At 39.8% G+C, this 23,474-nt stretch overlaps 1 protein-coding gene across 1 annotated transcript; it reads left to right on the plus strand.

The window, feature by feature from the left end:
- The first annotated feature begins 63 nt into the window (after positions 1-63).
- uqcrc2b (ubiquinol-cytochrome c reductase core protein 2b) lies at positions 64-23,373 on the plus strand. Its single transcript, XM_072559762.1, has 14 exons — positions 64-200; positions 8,050-8,139; positions 10,553-10,702; positions 11,565-11,629; positions 13,098-13,154; positions 13,739-13,863; positions 15,761-15,858; positions 15,962-16,019; positions 16,481-16,576; positions 18,100-18,299; positions 18,394-18,474; positions 20,042-20,118; positions 20,883-21,036; positions 23,207-23,373. Exons 1-14 carry the CDS (start codon positions 159-161, stop codon positions 23,288-23,290), a joined length of 1,377 nt encoding a protein of 458 aa, XP_072415863.1. The 5' UTR covers positions 64-158; the 3' UTR covers positions 23,291-23,373.
- Positions 23,374-23,474: the final 101 nt, after the last annotated feature.

A 23,474-nucleotide genomic window follows, 5' to 3' on the forward strand; every position in this document is an offset into this window, starting at 1 on the left:
GTCACAGGTTTGTTGTCACATTGTGTAGGTCACGAACCTGATGATTGGTGGACGCTATAGGCGCATCAGGTCACTGATGGTCCGCCATATTGTGTAGGTCATAAGTCTAGAAGCCGGTGAGCCGCCATATTGTGGGGGTCAGAGCTCCGGCAGAGACGATGAGGTCGGTGAGGAGGGTGAATTCTACACTCGCAAACCTTGTAAGTGTCTCGGTTCAGATCCTCACGGAACACGTTGCTTACTCGAGAAGCGCTCGGTCCCGTGACTTTAGATCTGCAGATTGTAAGTTACCGGTGATTCTGGTACGGTGCAGGCCTCTGCTCGGGTAGGAGCGGCCCCTCGGTATTTCAGCGCCTACTCGCGTGTGGTCTCGGTCCCAAACCGATACTGACCCTCTCTGTGTCCAGTCGGACTGGAACCCGAATACCGGGGAAGCCGCTGTGTGAAGCTGGTGCTAGGAGGTTGCTGAAGGTCATCCACCGCCTAGACTTGAGACTCCAACCTGTCTGTTCGGTTGAAACCGTCAGAAACACTGTTCTCCTATTCTATAATATGTTTTGTAAATTATATTTTCATAAAAAGTCATTTGTTTTATGTTCAAAATCACGAAATGTAGCCACTACTACCTACGTAGGGATTTGACATTGTAAAGGTTATTTCGATATACGATCCAGCTGATAGAGTCATAGAGATGTACAGCATGGAAACAGACCCTTCGGTCCAACCCGTCCATGCCAACCAGATAGCCCAACCCAATCTAGTCCCACCTGCCAGCACCCAGCCCATATCCCTCCAAACCCTTCCTATTCATATACCCATCCAAATGCCTCTTAAATGTTGCAATTGTACCAGCCTCCACCACTTCCTCTGGCAGATCATTCCATACATGTACCACCCTCTGTGCGAAAACGTCCCTTAGGTCTCTTTTATATCTTTCCCCTCTCTCACTAAACCTATGCCCTCTAGTTCTGGACTTCCTGACCCCAGGGAAAATACTTTGCCTATTTACCCTATCCCTGCCCCTCATAATTTTGTAAACCTCTATAAGCTTACCCTTCAGCCTCTGACGCTCCAGGGAAAACAGCCCTAGCCTGTTCAGCCTCTCCCTATAGCTCAAATCCTCCAACCCTGGCAACATCCTTGTAAACCATTTCTGAACCCTTTCAAGTTTCACAACACTTTCCGATAGGAAAGAGAACAGAATTGCGCGTAATATTCCAACAGTGCCCTAATCAATGTCCTGTACAGCTGCAACATGACCTCCCAACTTCTGTACTTAATAGTCTGACCAATAAAAGAAAGTATATCAAATGCCTTCTTCACTATCCTATCCACCTGCGACTCCACTTTCAAGGAGCTATGAACGTGCACTCCAAGGTCTCTTTGTTCAGCAACACTCCCAAGGACCTTACCATTAAGTGTATAAGTCCTAAGATTTACTTTCCCAAAATGGAGCATCTCGCATTTATCTGAATTAAACTCCATCTGCCACTTCTCAACCCATTGGCCCATCTGGTCAAGATCCTGTTATAATCTGAGGTAACCTTCTTCACTGTCCACTACACCTCCAATTTTGGTGTCACCTGCAAACTTACTAACTGTCCCTCTTATGCTCACATCCAAATCATTTATGTAAATGATAAAAAGTAGTGGGCCCAGCACTGATTCTTGTGGCACTCCACTGGTCACAGGCCTCCAATCTGAAAAACAGCTCGTCCACCACCACCCTCTATCTTCTACCTTGGAGCCAGTTCTGTATCCAAATGACTAGTTCTCCCTGTATTCCATGAGATCTAACCTTGCTAATCAGTCTCCCATGGGGAATGCCTTACTGAAGTCCATATAGATCACATCTTCTGCTCTGCTCTCATCAAGTCTCTTTGTTACTTCTTCAAAAAATTCCATCAAGTTTGTGAGACATGATTTCCCATGCACATTGTTTTGGAACTTTGGAAAAAAAAAGTCAAAATAACAGCAGTTTTAAAAGGGAGAAGAACAGATAAAGGAAGCACATGGTGAGGACAGTGCAGGAGAGAGAGACAATCTCGAATTTTGTATTTCTATTTCAGTAATAATAGTGTTGGAGTAGCAAAATTGTCAAACATCTTTATATGTCTTTTGTTAAACTGTGGTTTATCATCTAATAGATTTAGTTATGTTGAGGTGAGAGCAATTGCCCTTGACATCAAGGTAATATTTGTGTATTAGGGAGCACTAACACAGTTGGATTCAATTTTAGGGGTGGTGGAATCTCTCCACTGGTTAGAGTCATGCCTAACACAAAGGTGGCCATGATTGCCATCTTTGTCCTATCACTATAGGTACACCTCAAGTATCTGAGGCCTGACCATCTGCTGCTGCTTTATCACTGAGCTTCCCTCCATCATAAAGTTAGAAGTGGGGGTATTTGCTGCTGATAGTGCAGAACATTGTACAAGTTTGCAACTTGCAAATACTGAAGCGCATTGTCTTGCTGCACATGGATACCTGAACAACATTCAAGTTTGGACTCATAAGTGGCAAGTGTTGGGCAGTAACCATCTCCCACTGAGATTCAGTGGCATTACTATTGACCAGAAATTGAACTGGCTGAGCTATGGAAATACTTGGCTACTGAGTCAAGTCTACAGTAGGTAATTCACTTTGTGTCTCCCAAAGCATGTCCACCAACTACAAGGCACAAGTCAGTGTGGCATAGTGGCAGTTTGCCTCATATGCTGGGGCTCAGGTTTGATTCCAGCCCTGTGTGTTTCTGTGTGGAGTTTGCATGTTCTTTCTGTGTCTGCATGGGTTTTCATCTGATTCTCCAGTTTCCTCCCAAGTCCAAAGATGTGCAGATTAGGTGGATTCGCCATGCTAAATTGTCCTGTAGTGTCCAGGGATGTGCAGTAGGTGGATTAGCAAGAAATGTAAAAATAGGCAGTAAGAGAGTGCTTGAATCGTAGAATCCCTACAGTGTAGAAACAAGCCTTCAGCCCAACAAATCTACACTGACCTTCTGAAGAATATCCCACTCAAACCCATTCCCCTACCCAATTACTCTACATTTACCCCTGACTAATGCACCTAACCTACACATCCCTGAACAGGAAACTTAAGGCAAAAGTAAACATAGGGCACTTAGAAATTGGAGAGAAATGGAGAACCAAGAAGTCGGTGAGGAATTGAACATGTATTTTGCATCAGTTGTGATGGTACAGGATTCTAATAACATTTCAAAAATACTAAATCAAGGGGCCAAAGGTGGAGAGGAAATAAACACAAAACCTATCACCTAGAGAAATTGTAAATAGTTGTGCCCCAGCAGACACCCTGCTGCACTTCACTAGTGAAAACTTGCCAATCTGAAAAAGATTGTTTACGTTTGCTGACATGCTGTCAAAGTCCCACCCCTCATCTTGTACAGCAACCTATGATATGACATTTAACAAATATTTTTGGAAATATCTACTGGTTCTCCCCTAGCTACTGTGTATGTTGTTTTCTGAAAAACTCTTAATAAATTAGCTGAATATGATTTCCAGTTCACAGTGCTATATTGGCACTGCCTGATCATGATTTTCTAAACATCCTGCTACAACCCCCTCAAGAATGGATTCTAGCAGCTTCCTTATGGCAGGGAATGTTAGGCTAATGAGCCTTTAGTTTTCTGCCTTCTGCATTCCCCACCCCTCCTCTTTTTTTTTGTATAAAGGTATTACATTTATTATTCTTCAAACCACTGACACCCTTATAGAATGTAGTAAATTTTCTTTTGTACACTTTAGGATGCAGGCTATCCAGTAATGTGGACTGGTCAGCCTTGCATCTACTTAGGGTTACTGTAAGAAAGAGCAAAATTAGAAATTATCATCTATGATGCTTTTTGAGACAAGGAACAAGAAGGTAGAGGGTAAAACCAATATTGCTTTCAAAGTCTGTTTAACAATAAAAAAAACATACCAATTTAAAACTTAGCTGTGGTTTGAGAAATATAGAAAATAGGTACAGGAGTGCAGCCCTTTGAGCCTGCACCACCATTCATTACGATCATGGAATCTCAGTATCTCATTCCCACCCTCTCTCCATACCCCTTTATCCCTTTAGCCACAAGGAACGTGTTCAATTTCTTCTTGAATACTTCTAATGAACTGGCCCCAACAGCTTCCTGTGGGAGAGAGTTCCACAGGTTCATGACTCGCAGTGAAACAATTCTTCCTCCTCTCAGTCCTGAAAGGCTTACCCCTTATTCTTAGACTGTGACCTCTAGTTCTGGACTTTCCCAACATTGTGAACATTTTTCCCACAGCTAGCCTGTCCACTCTACTGGTCACATTCTCAAAACATTCTAGGAGATTTGTCAAACTGATTTGCCTTCAGTGAATCCATGCTGCCTAGGACTGATTCTGTCACCACTTTCCAAATGCTCACTTATTACACTCTTTACTGACTCCAGCATTTTACTCAACACCGGTGTCAGGCTAACCAGTCTATAATTTCCCATTTTCACTCTCCCTCTTTTTTTTAAATGCATGGGGTTCCATTAGCTACCTTGCAGTCCATTGGAACTCTTCGAGAGTCTACAGAATGCTGGAAAATGATCGCCCATGCGTCTGCTATTTCAGGGGCCACTAAGGCACTCTGGGATGCGGAACATCAGCCCCTGGGAACTTATCGGGTTTTAATCCCATCAATTTCCTCAATGCCAGTTCCTGACTAATAAGGATTTCCTTCAGTTCCTCCTTCATGCTTGACCCTCTGTTACCTAGCATTTCCAGGTTATTTGTGTCCTCCTTAGTGAAGTCAGATCTAAAGTTTTTTGTTCAACTGGTCTGCTATCTGTTTGTCCATTCTGAATTCACCTGATTTCTAAATGCAAGTCTTCACCAGTCTTTTTGTCTTCATATATCTATAGAAGCTTTTGCAGTCAGTTTTTGTTTTCCATCAGCTTGCTTTCATATTCTATTTCCCTTTCTGAATTAAACCCTTTGTCCTCGTCTGCTGAATTTTAACTTTCTCCCAGTCCTCAGGTTTGCTGATTTTTCTAGCCAATTTATATATCTCCTCTTTGGCTTTCATGCTCTCCCTGATTTCCCTTGTTAACCATGGTTGAGTTACCTTCTCTGTTTTACTCTTATGCCAGTTAGAGATGTATAATTTTTGAAGTTCTTTAAATGTCTGCCATTGCCTATCCACCACCAACCCCTTAAGTATCCTTGGCCAGCTTATCCTAGCCAGTGCATGCCTCATCTCATCAAAGTTAGCTTTCTTTAACAAAAACAGAAGTTGCTGGAAAACCTCAGTAGGTCTGGCATCATCTGTGCAGAGAAATCAGAGTTAAAGTTTCAGGTCCAGTGATGCTTCCTCAGATTGAGCTTTTCTAGCAATTTCTATTTGTGTATCTGATTTACAGCATCCACATTTCTTTTAAGTTAAGGACCTGAGTTTCAGACTTAATTATCGCACTTCATCTTTATGAAGAATTCTACCATATTGAAGTCACCTATGATAACTGTTGTACCCTTACTGAATGCATCTCTAACTTTCTGTTAGATACAGTTCCCAACATTGCAACTGTTTGGTGGTCTGTACACTGTCTTTTTTCTCTTTGGTGTTCCGCAGCTCCACTGATTCCACATCTTCCAGGTTAATGTCCTCCCTTATTATTGTGTTAATGTCCTCTTTCACCAGCAACGCTACCCCACTTCCCTTCCCTTTCCTTTCTGTCTATCTTTCCTGAAAATTGTCTAACCCTGAAAGTTGAGTTCTCATGCTTGTTCACCCTGGAGCCAGATCTGTGATCCGTTATATCATATCCATTAATAACTGTTTCCACAGTTAATTCGTTCACCTTATTACAAATGCTGCTTGCATTGAGACAGCCTTCAAGGTATTTCTTTTTAATGGCATTTATTGCCCTTTTTAGAATCATTATAAAATGTAACCCTTTTTGATTTTTGTCTTTGGTTTCTCTGCCTTCCACTTTCACTTTTCCCCTAAGTGTCCTTTGTTTCTGTCCCCACTTCACTCTGACTTCCTGTATTGGTTTCCATCCCTTTGCTGTATTAGTTTAACCCTCCCTACAGCACTAGCAAACACTCCCCCCTTGGACATTGGTTCCAGTCCTAGCCACGTGCAGACCCTCTAGTTTTACTGGTCGCAGCTCCCCAGAGCCAGTTCCAATGTCCCGAGAATTTGAAACCTCCCTCGTGTACCATCCTTCAAGCCATGTATTCAGTTTAGCTGTTGTGCTATTCCTATTCTGATTAGCATGTTTCTGGTTGTAATTCTGAGATGATTACTTTTTGAGATCCTACTTTTTAGTTTAACTCCTAACTCCCTAAATAATTCAGCTCGTAGTACATCACCATCCCATTTTATTTTAACCTATTTGGTTGGTGCCTTTATGCACAACAACAGCTGGCTGTTCACCCACCCCCTCCAGAATACCCTGCAACCTAAGACACCCTTGACTATTGCACCAGGGATGCAACATACCATCCTAGGCTCGCCTATCTGTTCCTCATATAGTTGAATCCCCTATCATTATAGCGCTGTCACTCCATTTTTTTCCTGCCCTTCTGTGCAGCAGTGCCAGCCACGGTGCCATGAACTTGGCTGCTGCTGCCTTCCCCAACAGTATCCAAAATGGTATACCTAATTTGGAGGGAGATGACTGCAGGGGACCCTTGCACTACCTTCCTACTCTTCTTCTGCCTGTTGGTCACCCATTCCCTATCATCTTCAGTTATTTTTATCTGCAGTGTGACCATCATATTGAATATGTTATCCATGATTCCCATAGCCTCTGGTTGTACCACTGTGTATGCTGCATTGAGTTTTTCTGATGAGGTCTGCACTGCAGAGGAGAATTGAGGTCAGATAAGAGCTATCCCTGGTTACTTCTTACTCAGAGTTGAACAGATGATCACCAATCTTCCAGTATGGGCCAGGGTATGTCGGCTAAGCTGAAGAGGAATAACAGCTCTTTTGAATAATAATTTATACAATCTATATTTTATGCTAACTATGAACCATTCAAAATTAAGTCACTTTGAGAATGCTGTGTGCAATTCTGGTCTCCCTGCTGTTAAATTGAGTGAGTTTAGAAAAGATTCTCGAGGATGTTGCAGGGATTGGAGGGCTTGAGCTATAGGGAGATGCTGATTAGGCTGGGGCTTTGTCTCTGGAGCATGAGAGGCTGAGGGGTGATTTGAGAGGTTTATAAAATCATGAGGGGCATAGATAGGGTGAATAGCTAAGGTCCTTTTCCCAGTGTAGGGGAGTCCAAAAGAGGGAAAAGGGCTTAGGTTTGAGGCGAGAGGGGAAAGATTTAAAAGGGACCTGAAGGGCAACTTCTTCATGCAGAAGGTGGTGTATGTATGGAAATACCTGGTAGTGGAGGTGTATGTATTCACATTTAAAAGACATCTGGATGGGTAATGAACAGGGAAGGTTCAGAGGGATGTGTGCCAAATGCTGGCAAATGGAACAATCAGTTTAGGAGATCTGGTTGGCTTAGACAAGTTGGACCAAAGGGTCTCTTTCCATGCTATATATTTGACTCAATAAACTGGAAACACTGAGCAGGTCAGGCAGCACCTATGACGAGAGGAATGTTTCACGTCAATGGTCTTTTGACAGAGCTGGGTAAGAGTTAGAAATGTAACAGGTTTTACGTGTGTACTGAGGTAGACAATAGGTTGGAAGAACAGAACAGAGGGTATGAGATAAAGTGGAAGACACTTTATATTGTAGATTAACTGATAAAATGAATGATATGTAAGGCAAAAGGGTAATAAAATATTATCTTCCTCTTTTCAAAGATGCTGCCATACCTGTTGAGTATTCACTGAATTTTTGTTATCGCAGCATCTATAATATTTTCCTTTTGTAGAAGTTTATCATAGATTTTAATCAGTAAAACCACCAATTTGGAGTAGGAATTATCCTCTAATCATGAGATATGAGATGGTGCAAACCATTTTCCAAGGTATTTAGGAGCGGTGCATTGATCTTTTTGAAATATTTCAATCAATTGTTGATACTCAGGTGAATTTCTGATTTCAGGCGAAGAGGTTTTATTCGCTTAAAGTTGCACCTAAGTATGAGTTTGCAGCATCTGCAGAGAAACAACACCTTCCGGCACAGGAACTGCAGGTCAGTGAACAACAAGTCTTTGTCATAAGTATGATTTCACCTTGATCATTGTTTTGAACAAACCTTTCTTTGGTATCAATGCTTTATGTTACTTTGAGAAGATTTCCCCCAGATAATGTCCTCAGAGATGTCAAATAATAAGTGTGCAGCAGAGCACTGAGATTGTTTGTAGTCTGCACTTCCTGTATTATGTGCATTTGGTATCCTGTTTAAGAATATTGAGAGTTCCTGAACACTTCCAGCTCTCTTGATTGCCATTCACGAGACACAAATAAAGCAAAACTAAGATGCTTTGGATCAGTTCTTCTGAGAATGTGTATATGGTATAAGCAGGCAGGGAAAGAATTAAAGCAAAAGAGAAAATGCTGGAAAATCTCAGCAGGTCTGGCAGCCTCTGTAAGGAGAGAAAAGAGCTGACGTTTCGAGTCTAATTGACCCTTTGTCAACTTTGACAAAGGGTCAATTAGACTCGAAACGTCAGCTCTTTTCTCTCCTTACAGAGGCTGTCAGACCTGCTGAGATTTTCCAGCATTTCTCTCTTTTGGTTTCAGATTCCAGCATCCGCAGTAATATGCTTTTATATAGGGAAAGACTTTATTTCTGAGTTTTCTGAAATAAGAAGTTCAGCTGAGCATGACTCAAATAAGATAAGATCTTGCAGTTAACAATGGGGTGCTGGAGGCAAGGGTAATAGGTTAACAAGGTGGAAAAATAGTCATTATGTAGAGCCATTTAACAAGATGTGGTAGCATTCAATATGTAACATCAGTTAACAAGGGGGAAAAGTGTTTATTACGTGAAGCCAGTTATTCATTGTGTAACAGCAGATAGCTTAATCTTTACTTATTGACACTTGCTGATTTTGACAGTCACCCAGTCAATATGTATGTTGCCTTATCTGGATGCTCCTCCCTGTAAAATGACTATATAGTTCACTGAGAAACTGCTGTTCCAGAGAAGACTCTGAATTCATGTCAATTTGGACATGGGCAATCATTCTCTCTTCCTGCAGGGCCCAGAATAAAGATGGAGGTAAAACTATACTATGTCTCTGAGCACTTTGCTTCGACTGAGAGGGAAGCGGGACAATGCATAGATTTGTTAAATAACTGAATCTCTAGATCAGAAATTCTCGGATTTGATTTTTACTTTTGTAAACGGTTTTCAGAACATCAAAATTTTGTTTTCCTGAGCTTGCCAGCCTCCATTTCTTTCTTGACATAAAAATTGATGCAAAAATTCAGTTAATATTTGTCCCATCTCCTGAGGTTCAACACAGGTGTCATTTGACCTCTAACCTCATGCTGCCAGATGACCTGAGTTTCACCAGTAATTTTTGTTTTTATGTTGGATCTCCAGTGTCCAATGTTCTTTGTTGTATTACAAAGGCATTATCTACCTGTCTTGATCATTTAATTGCACTTTCTTGTCCTCAAGTTGGCCAAAAGTACTATAGATCTAGTGAATTTCCTTTTGAATTGTAAATGTTGTTGTAATGTAAGAACATGTAATAACCAGTTTGTGCACAACAAGGTTCCACAAACAGCAGTGAAATGAATGATCAGATATTCTGTTTGTTGGTAGTGGTGATTGGTCAGGCCTTTGAGAAATCTTTCCAGTTCTTCTTTGAATTAGTAATTGAGGCCTCAGTGTAATCAAAAGGACAGCATTTCCAATGGTTCAGTATTCCCTCAATATTATCCCAAGACGTCAGCCAAGATTATGTGCACAGGTCCCTTGATCTATGTTTATTTTACTGTCCAATTAATAAACTTGACTATTATGACTGCGAATGGGAATTGAACCTTTGCTGTTGATATCATGCTCCTTCGTAAACCGGTTGTCCATCCAATTGAGCTAACTGACCCTAAAGATCCAGTCTTCTCAACTTTGTCCCTCACCTGAGACATCGTGACTCACCATTAATCGTCTCTGTCTAATGAGACAGCAATTGGAAGTGTGGCGACTTTACTTTTACTTAGAACATGGAACATGTGACAGTACAGCGCAGCACAGGCTCTTTGGCCGTATGTTGCACCGACCTGTGAAACCAATCTGAAGCCCATCTAACCTATAATATTCCACTTTCGTCCATATGTCTGTCCAATGACCATTTAAATGTCCTTAAAGTTGATGAGTTTACTACTGTTAACTACTACTTTGTGACTGTTATGAGATTGGGATACCACCTAGTGGTTACAACTTCAGACTATCATCGCACCAGAACCTGTTTATGTCGGGCAATTCAATTATAACTTCAGGCAACTTTAATACTAACTATTGAGATAAAAGTGTGACCCAACAATCATGACAGGATGTTAGATGGAAGGTCTGTACTTTTTATCAAATGAAACAATTTAAATTTAATCATATGATCAAGCCTTTTTGGAGGAACTCAATTTTTCTTCTGCAGGTGTCTAAATTGCCAAATGGATTAGTAATTGCCTCTCTGGAGAATTACTCACCCACCTCGAAGATTGGAGTCTTTATAAAAGCAGGAAGCAGGTATGAGAGTGCCAGTAACCTGGGCATCACTCATACCCTTCGTCTGGCAGCCAACCTGGTAAGTAATATTTTAATGGAAATCTTACCACTTTGAGTAACTCTTCACAACTGCAACACTCTTTCAAGATTTCTTTCTTGCTTTATTTTAAATCCCAGATAAATTGTAATTGTTCTCACCATCCTCGGTGTGTAGATTGTTTTAAATATTCTAATTGAACTAAATTGTTTGCAGTTACATTTGAGTGGATAAAGTCTGTTCCTTGGTGTTGCAAGGGCACATTTACCTCACCCCCAACTTTACACATCTATTTTCCCTCTTTTTCACATGATACCTTACTCTTGCTAGAAAATGATTCAGTTGATGCTAACAGTTCTCTGGCTTATCACCTTGGCGGCCATCTCTTGGAGTGTGATTCTGGATAATGAATGTCCCCAGATGATTTAACTCTTTTTGACAACCACAGCAATAATCACTGGGTATTGATCGCAAGCAGAAATTCCTGGGATGTCATCAAGGGTTGGATTCCTGGCTGACTTTATCAGTGCCCTTAATGAAATGAAATTAAGTTTCTACCTGTCGTAACAGAGAGAAAGAGGGACATGTTTGCAGGCAACAATATAATTTGAAATCAAGATACATTAGTTAACTTCTCAAATTTCTTATTACTGTCTTGAAGCATAAATGTGGCAATGCAGTACCCTCTATACAGCAAATTGTTGCTATCTGTTGTTCCCCAATAAAGGATAATTTCACTGGCCATGCTGAATTCTCCAATTGCCATGCTTGCATCTCTTAATGTACTTTTAATAGAAATTTAATATTGAAGCCACTTTAAAAATTACAAAGTTTCAATTTGTTCTTTAGAATACAGAACTGTTAGCAACCATAATCTTTAACAAAAGTTTGTTTTGTGTTATAGACAACAAAGGGAGCCTCCTCATTCAGAATAACCCGTGGCATAGAAGCTGTTGGAGGCGGTCTGAGGTAAGTGTACTTATTATATATATTTTCTGCTTAATGTGTAAATCAGTATGGTGAAAAATATTTATCAGGGATGTGTCACTTTTCCCCACTAACTCAAAAGCAGGTAGTCTTAGCTCTGTGTGTAGCATTCTTGCCTCAAAGTCCAAAAATTATAAATTCAAGTCACAGTCCAGAGATTTGAAAACATTGCTGACTGACATTCCCAGTATAGCTGTAAGACAATGCTGATTGTCATAGGCAGTCTTTTGGGTAGAACATTGACTGAGGCCTCATTTGAGTTGGGCATAAAAGATTCCATAATACTCTTCAGAGAGGAGCATAGAAGTTCTCATGGTATATTGTTCTGAGACATTATATTATTATCTCATTGCTGTTTATGGGACTTCTGTAGGCAGTTTGGTTGCCCTATTCTCATCAACACAACTACACTTCAAAACGCATTTAATCTCCAGTAAATCACTTTTGTCCTGAGGTTGCACAAGACACTGTTAATACAAATTATTCTTTTCCAGCCTTAGTGTCAGATTTTGCATAGATCAGATACAAAACAAAATGCTGTGCTCTGTGACTGCGAGCTATATGTTCTATTTCCAGAACTCTTCCCTGCACCATCTTTTACTGTCTTTCCAAACTAACTTGTGTGTTTAATTATAGTGACAAATCTTTTTCTGCCGTGAAGCCCTATCCACTGGGAACTGGCTCAGAGTGGCCAATGTCATCTCACCCGGCACACACTAGAATATTTCATTTGAGCAACAGGGAGGCAACAGACTAGTATATCGCTGTACTCTTAATCCAGACATCCAGATAATGCTCTGGGGACCCGGGTTTGAATACTGCAATGGCAGATGGTAGATTTTGAATTCCGTAAATGTCTGAGATTAAGAATCTAATGATGACCATGAATTCATTGTCAATTGTTGAAAATACCAATCTGTTCACTAATGTCATTTAGGGAAGGAAACTATCATTCTTACCTGGTCTGATCTACAGACACACAGCAACGTAGTGGACTCTTAAGTGCCCTCTTGGCGATTGGGGATGGGCAATAAATGCTGCATAGCCAGCAATATCCTCATCCCGTAAATGAATAAAAAAAGGGGGTTTCTCCCAACTTCCTAGATTTTGCGCCCATAACATTGAAGTTTAAGAAAATAGTCCGACTCCACTCGGCTCAATATGAATATTTAATTCATGAAAATCCTATTGCAAGACAAGTTTAATACACTTAATTTAAGTTTGAAACTTGTTGAAAATTCAGATGTCTGACCTATCTGGTCTCAGTTCTTGAAAACAAACTTTTTAATCCTTACCATATTTTTCCATACTTCTATTTGCATTTTCCTGTTGGTGTGCATTGGGTTAATTAATGCTAGAACTGTTTTAAAGAGGTTTACAAAGATTTCTTGAGCTCAGCTGACTTTAGTCTATTTCATCCAGAAATTAATAACCATTTCTACTATTGCAGTGTGACATCTACAAGGGAAAACATGATCTATGCAGTGGAATGTATGCGTGACTATGTGTGAGTATGTCACCAGAGGTGGCCTCTGGTTTTTGCATAGTTTGAAGGTTGGGGCTTAGACACACATCATTCTTGGTTGACGCACAGGAACAGGAGGAGGCCATTCAGTCTTTCAAACCTGTTTCACAATTCCTTAAGATCATGGGCTGTGTAACTTTATATACATGTCACAATTCTCTTTTCTTTTATTCCCTTATCTGCCAAACGTCTGATAATCTTAGATTTAAAATTATTAATTGAACTAGCAACTACTTGTTTAACTTTACTTTAAATTTTAACAAAATCCTCATTGATGTTGGATAATTATCTTTACACTAGGCAGACTGTTTAGTACTAACTGGTACCAACCCTTTCTATCCCTTGTAGATTTTCTTTGCAGTACAGTATTATCTATGGATTTGTACAAGGATCTATCATAACCCCAGTCCCTTCCTCTGAAGGCATCCACACTTGATTTTAATTTTTTTTTTCTAATACTTGTCCTCTCCTGCTGACTTCCCTGGCACATTTTCTCACATTATGCAGAAAAGAATGTGAATGCATATTGTTGTCGATATCTGACCACTGAATCTTTTCCCCCTCAGTGACACTGTAATGGAGTATCTGATCAACGTTACTGCTGCCCAGGAGTTCAGGACATGGGAACTATCAGAACTCCCTCCAAGACTGGAACTTGATAGAGTGCTTGCGTTTCAGAATCCACAAATAGGTGAGAGCTGGCCTCCAAAGCTGATGTTACTTGAAAATTAATCCCATTGTAAAACTGCTTTGAGATTACCATTGAAGCCAATGTTTTTTGCCAGCTGAGTGAGTTGTTCAGTGAGGCAGCCAAGTAAAGATTAGGATCCTTGCAAATTGAGGCATTAAACATAGTTCCATTGCGCATCCTCGCAGCACATAAGAACTGGTGCAGGCGTAGGCAATGCAGCCCTTCAAGCTTACTCTGCATTTGTTTCAATATTGGCTGATACCTTCTTGGCCTCAGCTCTGCTTTCCTGCCTGCTCTCCATAATCCTATAACCCATTACTGCTTTTAAAGAATCTATTTCCTCATCAAATATTTCAATATTCCAGCATCGACTACTCTGGAGTAGTGAATTCCACAGATTTAAGACTTTGAGAGAAGTAATTTCTTCTCACCTGTTTTAAATCCGCTATCCCTTATTCTAAAACTAGATCTTTTGTTGTAGATTGTCCCGCATGAGGCAGCATCCTTTCTACATCTACTTTGTCAATCCCCTTAATATCTTCTATACCTTAATTACATTTCCTCTCAATCTTCTAAACTCTAGAGATTATAGGTCTAAATTACTCGATCTCTCTTAATAAAACAAGCCTCTCATCTCTGGAATCAATCTCATGAATTTCTTCTGAATTGCCTACTGTACAACCACATCACTTCTCATGAACTATATTTTCTGAAATGTCATGAAGTAACTAGAAAGGGTACATCAATAATCCTGTCCCATTGTTCCAAAAGAAATCACAAAATACTAAGTATATAAAATTGTAACGAGACCACAAAATGAGCAATTTGCCTGACTCTTCCTTGCCTGAGTGGCAGTTAATTCACAACAGGTTTCTTGAGGTAACAGAAAATTACTATTCATTGTAACACGTAGAATTAACAGCAGTAAAAATAGGATTTCTAATTTATGCAACTTAGACTACACTCCTTCAAAAACCCCTTCAATCACAATTAAGAAAAAAGGTCAACTGGTTTAACACCTATACAACAGATGGACAAATAATTTAGCATGATTCCTAAGGTGAAAAGTCCAGACCCCAGATGGAAAGTCATTTTTCTTTCAGTCCTCTTCATGCCATAACCTTACATTTCCCATGGCTAATCCACCTAACCTGCACGTTTGGACATTGGGACGAAATTGGAACATCCAGAGGAAACCCAGACAGACACAGGGAGAATGTGCAAACTCCACACAGGCCGCCACCCAAGGGTGGCATTGAACCTGGGGCCCTGGCACAGAGCTACAATGTCGTTAAACTGACTTTATGGAGAACTTATATGAAGCATTGAGTTATAGAGAGAGGCTGGGACCTTTTTCCACTGGGGCACAGGAAGTTGAGGGGTGACCTTTTGTAGAGGTTTTTAAAATCATGAGGAGTACAGATAAAGTATGTTTTCCCTAGGGTGGGGTATTTCAAAAGTTGGAAGCATATTTTTAAGGTGACAGAAGAAAGATGTGAGGTATCTTATTTACAAGGTGATGCAGGTGTGGAATAAACTTCCAGAGGTGGTGGATGCGGGAGCAGTTACAAAGCTTAAAAGACATTTGGATAAGTACATAAATAAGAGGAGTTTGGAGGGATATGGGCCAAGTGCAGGCAGCTGGGACTAGTTTAGTTTGGGATTATGGTCAGCGTGGATTGGTTGGACCTAAGGGTCTGTTTCTGTGCTGTATCACTCTATAAGGAAAAGAACAGAAGGATGTGTTGTTACTATGAACTGAAGTGAGGAAAAGACCCTGTGGAGTATCGACACTGCTGCAGACCAGTTGGGTTGAATGATACTTGCTATAGATTGCTTCATGAGCAATTCTGCTTTCTTGCTGTGGAAGAAGTTGTGAATTATTTTTCTTTGGTAGGTGTTCTAGAGAATCTGCATTCAGCTGCTTACCGTAATGCCCTGAGCAACCCTCTGTACTGTCCTGGATTTATGGTTGGTCAGCATACAGCAGACCAGGTATGAACAAAACACAACACCATTTCCATCTAAAGAAAATCTTTTAAAAGAAATAAAAGCTTTGAAGCTGGTCTCTAATGTGCTTGATACAATGTCTCTACAGCTGCTCGAATTTGTACAAAACAATTTTACAAGTGGAAGGATGGCTCTTGTAGGGGTGGGTAAGTGTCATATTAACATAAGTTATAGTTACCCTTTTTTTTGTCTTTTTCAATTACTGTTTACAGCTACACTTCAGAAATACTTAATTAACTTTGAAATGCTATGGGGTGACCTGATGTTGTGAAAGAAATGCAAGTCTGTCAGTGCTTTTTGCTGAGCCTGGAAGAAACCAACTAGTGCATTTTTCAAATCTGAATTTAGCATGTTGGTGTTTTAAAACACTTGTGTTTTTCTAAATGTTCTTCATTATAACAGTGATGTGCTCAATTACAATTTATTCAACCAGATCAGAAGTAACCAAAATAATTTACGATCTAATTTCCACAGGAAGCCATTCCAACAGCCTCTAGATGTTTACTTTAGTTTTGTTTTAATGTTAGCAGCTGTTTTGGTATTTTTAGGTTATCATACATTCAGATTGTGCATCCAGCATGCTTACATTATTGCTTTTCCTATCTAGGTGTGAACCATACTGTGTTGAAGCAAGTGGGTGAACACTACCTGAACATGAGGAGTGGTACTGGTGCAGCTGGTGTGGCGGCTAAGTTCCGTGGAGGTGAGCTTTGTTACTAATGTGTACAGGTAAAATGGTCTGGGTTTAATATCTATGTCAACATACAGCATCTACTAAGAAACTAACTGGAACATATGGCCATTTTTTAAGATCGTCAACTTAAAGATGCAGAAGATGTACGATGCTCTCTTAGCTTAATTTTCCTGGAACTTAGTTTGAAGCCAGAGGCTGTAATAACTCTCCATAAAATGTGGCTGACCAGGAGTCTATTCACTCGTGCTGCTAGTCATAGGCATGTTGATTAGTATCCTGCAGATTAATCTAATTTGTTTAGCTACATTATGAATGTACCTTCAATGTGGGATTTGAAACTGGAGCCTCTGGCTTAGAGGCTGGGACGCTTCCTCTTGTGCCTTGAAACGTCTTATCAAGGTATTAGCTTTACTGATGAGGATGTAGCTCATGCATTTAATTAGGTGAACAAAGCTGATACTACATCTTCCCGCTGGTAACTATGTTACAATGTAATTTTCCTTCATGCATTTGAGCTATTTGATAAATGTGTCTCTGTCCTTGTTTGTCCCAGTTAAGCTGTTGAGTGTCTATTTGAGGGAAATTAACTAATTTCACATTTTTAAAAATCACAAATCAGTCTTATTAATATTGTTATAGCATTTGGTCCTTCAAGCTCTAAAGTCTTCTCCTCAACGCAGTCCTCTTCTCCCTTAAACGGATCTTTTTCTCTTAAGTTCTTGGTGCCCTGTCTTGATATCTCCACATTCAGTTTGGTGTCAAATTTTGTTTGGCTAAAAACCTGTGAAGCACCTTCCTATGTTAGGCATATATTATAAATGCTATGTTGTTCCCCAATAACAGATCTCAATTGCTCCCTTATTTTTAATCTATAGCAAGTATCGTTCAACCCAACTGGCCTGCAGCCGTGTCAATACTTCACATGATCTTTTTCTCACTTCATTTCACACTAACATATCCTTTTTGTTCTTTTCATACAGCACAGACATAGACTCTTTGGTCCAACCAATCCACACTGACCATAATCCCAGAATTGTTCCCTCCTCTCAGACATTGATTTGTGATAGTACTGGGATAAGAATTGAATTGCGCACATTTCATTCCATTTAGTTTTCTGAAAATTTAGTTTAGACTGTTTGTTTCTAAAGAAAAATATGAAGTGTTAATTCCATATGAATACTTTTTTAGTATAGAAAATATTCTTGTTTGGCTATGAATACTTTCTATTAATTTGTTATTTTATGTACATATGGTCTAGCCAAAATAAAATCCAATTTAAGTAGTGCAGATTAAACAAGCAAAACCATTTCAAGGTTAACCTTTTATTAGCAAATGTCTGTGTGTTTCTTGTATGATTTTGAATTTTTAAGAGTTGTATAACAGAAATAATTTGCTGTTGGTGTGTGTATGAGAATACATTTAGTTATAAATAACTCATAGCTTTCCTAATGAAAGCTGCCATTTTATTAGCTGAAATGGAAATTAGTTCGGATAAAGTCCATTTTTGCATAAACTGTGGCCTTTAATTGCAGGTGAGATCCGTAATCAAAATAATGACCACCTGGTTCATGCTGCTGTGGTAGCCGAGAGTGCAGCCTCTGGTACGCCTGAGGCCTGTGCATACGGCGTTCTGCAGAATGTTCTTGCTGCTGGTCCGTACATCAAAAGGGGCAGCAATGTGTCCAGCAAATTGCATCAGGCAGTGATGAAGAAAAATGCAGATCTATTTGATGTGAGTTTTGCTTCTGCATTAAATTACATTTTGTATTTCAAACCCACTTTTATTTTTAACACTTTCATTTTGTATTTTGTATTCCTATAAATAGGTTTCAGCATTCAGTGCAAGTTACTCTGATTCTGGACTGTTTGGTTTTTACACCGTCTCACAGGTGGATTCAGCAAGTGATGTATGTATAATCAACGCCAAACCTTTTTGCCAAAACTGCCAACTTTCAAATGATTACTGAGATGCTATTGCTTAGTTCAAGGAAGCTGGTATTGCAGCAATAGCGCAGTGATCTCTAACTGATATGTATCATTTTGTTGGATGGGAAATCAAGATGGACTGAATAGGAGGGGGCTTAAAACATAGAACATAGAACAATACAGCACAGAACAGGCCCTTCGGCCCACGATGTTGTGCCGAACTTCTATCCTAGATTAAGCACCCATCCATGTACCTATCCAAATGCCGCTTAAAGGTCGCCAATGATTCTGACTCTACCACTCCCATGGGCAGCGCATTCCATGCCCCCACCACTCTCTGGGTAAAGAACCCACCCCTGACATCTCCCCTATACCTTCCACCCTTCACCTTAAATTTATGGCTTCTTTACCTAGAAACAAAAAGGCAGAGGATTGTCTGATAGAAGTATTTTAAAATAGAGAAATTCAGTAGAACAGACAAAGATGTGTCCATTTGTGAGGCAGGACCAAAGCGAGGGATCATGAATATAGTGTATTCACTGAAATCCAATGGGGAATTCAAGAGAGTCATCTTTACTCAAAGACTAACAAATGTGATGCTCACTGAGTTTGTATGTCTCAGGCAAAACATTGCAATACCCAAAGGAAAAAGAAACAAAAAGATATGTTACTAGGGGACAATAGAAATGGAAGTAACTCGTGGAACATAACCCTCTCGGGCCTGATGATCTGTGTTGCAAATTCTGAACAACTTTTTATGTACTCAACATAACTACAATTTCAAGTGTCACTGATGATCAAAATCTTGATTTGCTAGCTAATTGTTTGTAGCATTGTACATAGGATTAAATGTGATTTTTAGATAACGGTTGGGACAGAGAAGTAGCAGCACTAAAGTAAGGTCCTTTATTGTAAGTGAAAAGAGTAGCCAGTAATTAGAAAGTTTTCTGATTTCACTCACTTTAAATTAATACATTATCTTGTAAAACTGAATTACCCATAGAAAATATTACTATTTACTTGATTGGCTATGAAACATGTTGGGACATCTCAAGACTGTAAAAGATGGACATAAATGTAAGTCTGTCATTTGTTTAACAATATGTTTGCTAATTTGGTCTGTAGAGAACTCGTTGGTGGGAGCATGAATATTCCAGTAGAGAAGGCTGACAAACTTAATGGAGATGTTACAGCACCACCAGTGACAGGAAAGTGTAATTACTAGGTGACACCTTACAGAAGTAGTTTGCATTACAGTTACGGGCATAATTTGTAAAGGAAAAGGCTGACAGGAAGTTGGTGAAGGATCATGCTCCTTAGTGCATATTTCAAGTTATGGGCAAGTCAACTTTCTAATTCGTACCAACATTCTAATTCCCATTTGCTTTTTCTCTCTTTAAGCAGTTTGGTAGATATTTCGACCTTTTAATCCAATACTCAATTGATCAAAAGAGCGGTATTTTAGTAGGATGATTCGTGTTGATCAAAAACATTTTTGGCTTTGATTTGAATTTTCTGGATGATAAATATAAACTTTCTTAATTGCAGGTAATCAAGGCTGCAATGTCTGAAGTTAAGAATGTTGCTCAAGGCAATGTCTCTGAGACTGATATCGCAAGGGCCAAGTAAGCTGCCAGTCATTCGTGCAATAGAATGCTTTAATAAAGTTACATTTGAGGGTATTGAGAGTAAATCCAACGATGTGGACTAGAAGTAAAAAGAAAATGCTGGAAACACTCAGTCAGATAGCATCTATGGCCAGAAACCAATTTTAATGTTTCAATTTGATGACGTATCTCTGGAAAGCAATTATTCCTCATGGAGCGAGACCCCAGGAATAAGTGAATAGCAGCAAGACAGAATAGAGTGATCAGGGAAGGAAGAAAGAAATAAGTTGGATAAAAAGTTTAGATTATGGAATTGCACAGCACAGGAGGCCATTCAGTACATTGTGCCTTTGCCAACATTCGTCGAGTTTTCCAGTTAATTTCTATGTCCACTGTAGCTCTGTGCAGATTTTCCTATTTAAGTATATTTCTACTTCCCTGTTTGAAGTTATTATCAAATCTAGTTGAACCCCTGGTTCAGGCAACAAATTCCACATCATCTCAATTCCTATTTAAAAATAAATAATCTTGCTTCCTTCCCTGGTTTGTTTTCTGGTTGCTTGAAATCTGTATTATCATGTTTATCAACCCTTCTGCCAGTGATTTTACAGATTTTGACTCTGCTGCTAATTCAAGTTGTTACAGAGCAGAGATGACATTGTATGGATGTATGTTGTAGCTATATCTGGTGAACATCCAATCGACTAAATTTAAATTCTCAGATCGAATGTTTCTTCCTGTCACAGTGCAGTTTTCATGAACATTAATTTTTATTTTTGCAGAAAACAACTAAAAGCCAAGTGCTTGATGACTGTTGAAACATCTGATGGACTGCTGGATGAGATTGGCTCTCAAGTATTGCTAACTGGTGCTTATGTGCCCACATCTGATCTGGTTCAGCAAGTTGACTCTGTGTCTGTTAATGATGTGGTGAATGTAAGTAATGTTTTTCCTAACCATAAGTATTCTCATATTCTATTATGGCTGGAGTCACTTTCCATCTCCCGTTTCCCAAATGTTGGCACTAAATACCAGTCTATGCATGTTGGCAGATAATTTAAGCTTGAGGGAGGAGCAGGGTGAGCATTAGAGTTTGGTCCTGAAACCCCCACTTTCATCCCCTGCTCAGACCCACATACACCTCCAAGCAGTTCAAAAGCTTAGGGCCCCTGTCACCGTGCCCCTGGGCAGCACAGTGGTTAGCACTGTTGCCTCACCGCACCAGAGACCCGGGTTCAATTCCCACCTCAGGCAACTGACTGTGTGGACTTTGCACATTCTCCCCGTGTCTGTGTGGGTTTCCTCCCGGTGCTCCGGTTTCCTCCCACAGTCCAAAGATGTGCAGCTCAGGTGAATTGGCCATGCTAAATTGTCCGTAGTGTTAGGTGAGGGGGTAAATGTAAGGTATGGGTGGTTTGCGCTTCGGCGGGTCGCTGTGGACTTGTTGGGCCGAAGGGCCTGTTTCCACACTGTAAAGTAATCTAATTTAAAATCTAAAGTCCAAGTCCAAGTCTATGGGATGCATGGGCATCATTGCCCATAGTTTGCTGTCCAGGTGAGTCTTTTTGATGGTGATTGGGTTATGGGTTTTTGAGACTTAGTTCATCACTTATTTTTTAATCCCCTACCTGGGCGCGCACAACCTCCAAAAGATCAAGAGCAGAGTCCTAATACCCAGTGAAGGTTGTGGTAATCTTAGGTTGGGCATGAGCCAACATTATATAACTGTATCTTCAAGAAATTAGCAGACTAAGCATAGATACATAAAGCCACACCTCTCTGACTGTTCCACTTGTAGGGGTCACTCAGACATTCTCTTATGTTTTGGAAAAGCCTGTAGTTTATTTGTGATGTCTCCTTTTGAGACAGAGGTGAACTGGGGAGCATTGTGAAAGAGGGGAAATTAGACTCCTGACTATGATCGCGTTGCATTCCAAGAAATGCCCATGTAACCTGAGGATGCCATGAGGTAAAAAAAACCTAAAAAGCAAAGGCTAAATAGAAATTTAATTGTAGTGGTGTCATATTTCAGCATATCTTTCATTGCATATAGCTTGGAGTGCCGAGAATTGGTGATAGGGGAAGCAAGCAAGATTCTCCACAGATGGATTAGTTTTCTGTTTGGTAGTTCAGTACAGATTCTTGTGTTGAACCTGATCTTTGAAAACAGAGGGAAGACTGTATCGCTGTGTTAGAAAAGATAGAGAACTGAAGGCTGCAAGAGCAAAGGATTGCAGATTGGGCCATTTCTGCTCTTTCATGTCACCAGAGTCTACCAGACTGTTTGAAGGGGTTGGGGAAAGATGGTTCTGAGATTCTTTACCATCAGGACAGCTGTGACCTGAGAGTGGGTTTCCACATATACACCTTGTTGGTGTTCACCATATGTAGAGTCTTTAGATGGAAAGAAAATGGCTGCTGTGATTAAAGGTTCAAATCAATTGACTGGGAAGCAAAAGATCCTGCGTGATAGGCTGAGTTGAAAAGACTGACCACGTGATGCCACATATGTACAGCAAGTAATAGGAGTGCTTGATGTATCTTTGTATTGAATATTTAAAATGCAACTTATCATTTTTTAAAATATTTTGTTAATGTTTGAATTATGTTGACTTCAATTGGCTTGTTACAGAAACTTTAAAAGTGACATTTTGTCTACATTAGTTTTCTTCTGCTGATAATTTTTAAGAAGTCATTGATCTCTATGGGGATTATAACTATGTGGTGTATAATGGTGCTTTATTATTGCATGGGGTTGCGGTTCAATTTCTGTCCTGCACTCCACAATTTGAACAGTGGATATTTGGAAGCAGGGTCACTGGGCTCTGGAGAGTGCTGTGGGCATTCATACCTCAAACTATCATGATAGCAAATAAAAAGAAAATATTTAACTCATTCAACAACAATTTGCACACTATATGGTGCCTTTAAGAATAACAAAACTACTTCAACTTTTCAGCAGGGTCTCAAATTTGGAAAGAGTTGGTGTTGGATTTTGAAATTGTTATTTAAGAAACTTATTCCAGAGGGGACCTTGCGAGCAGACTTGTGATGCGGTATCCTCCTCAGCTACAAGTGCCTAATACGTTCTCTTTTTGCTTTACAGGCTGCAAAGAAGTTTGTTTCTGGTAAGAAGTCTATGGCGGCCAGTGGCAATTTGTCTAACACACCTTTTCTTGATGAACTGTAAATTTAGTCTTTAAATGACCCAAACGTGAGACTTGTATTGACATTGTTACTATTAATAAAATATATCATGGCCCTTGGGAACAAGCTCATCATTCTTTATTCACATGCTAATTGTTCACAGGAGGAAAGAAACTTGTAAATTCTAATATTTGAAGAATCATTATAAGTAATACTGACACTTCACT

The sequence above is a fragment of the Chiloscyllium punctatum genome, chromosome 40, assembly GCF_047496795.1.
Source record: "Chiloscyllium punctatum isolate Juve2018m chromosome 40, sChiPun1.3, whole genome shotgun sequence".
Classification (NCBI taxonomy): domain Eukaryota; kingdom Metazoa; phylum Chordata; class Chondrichthyes; order Orectolobiformes; family Hemiscylliidae; genus Chiloscyllium; species Chiloscyllium punctatum.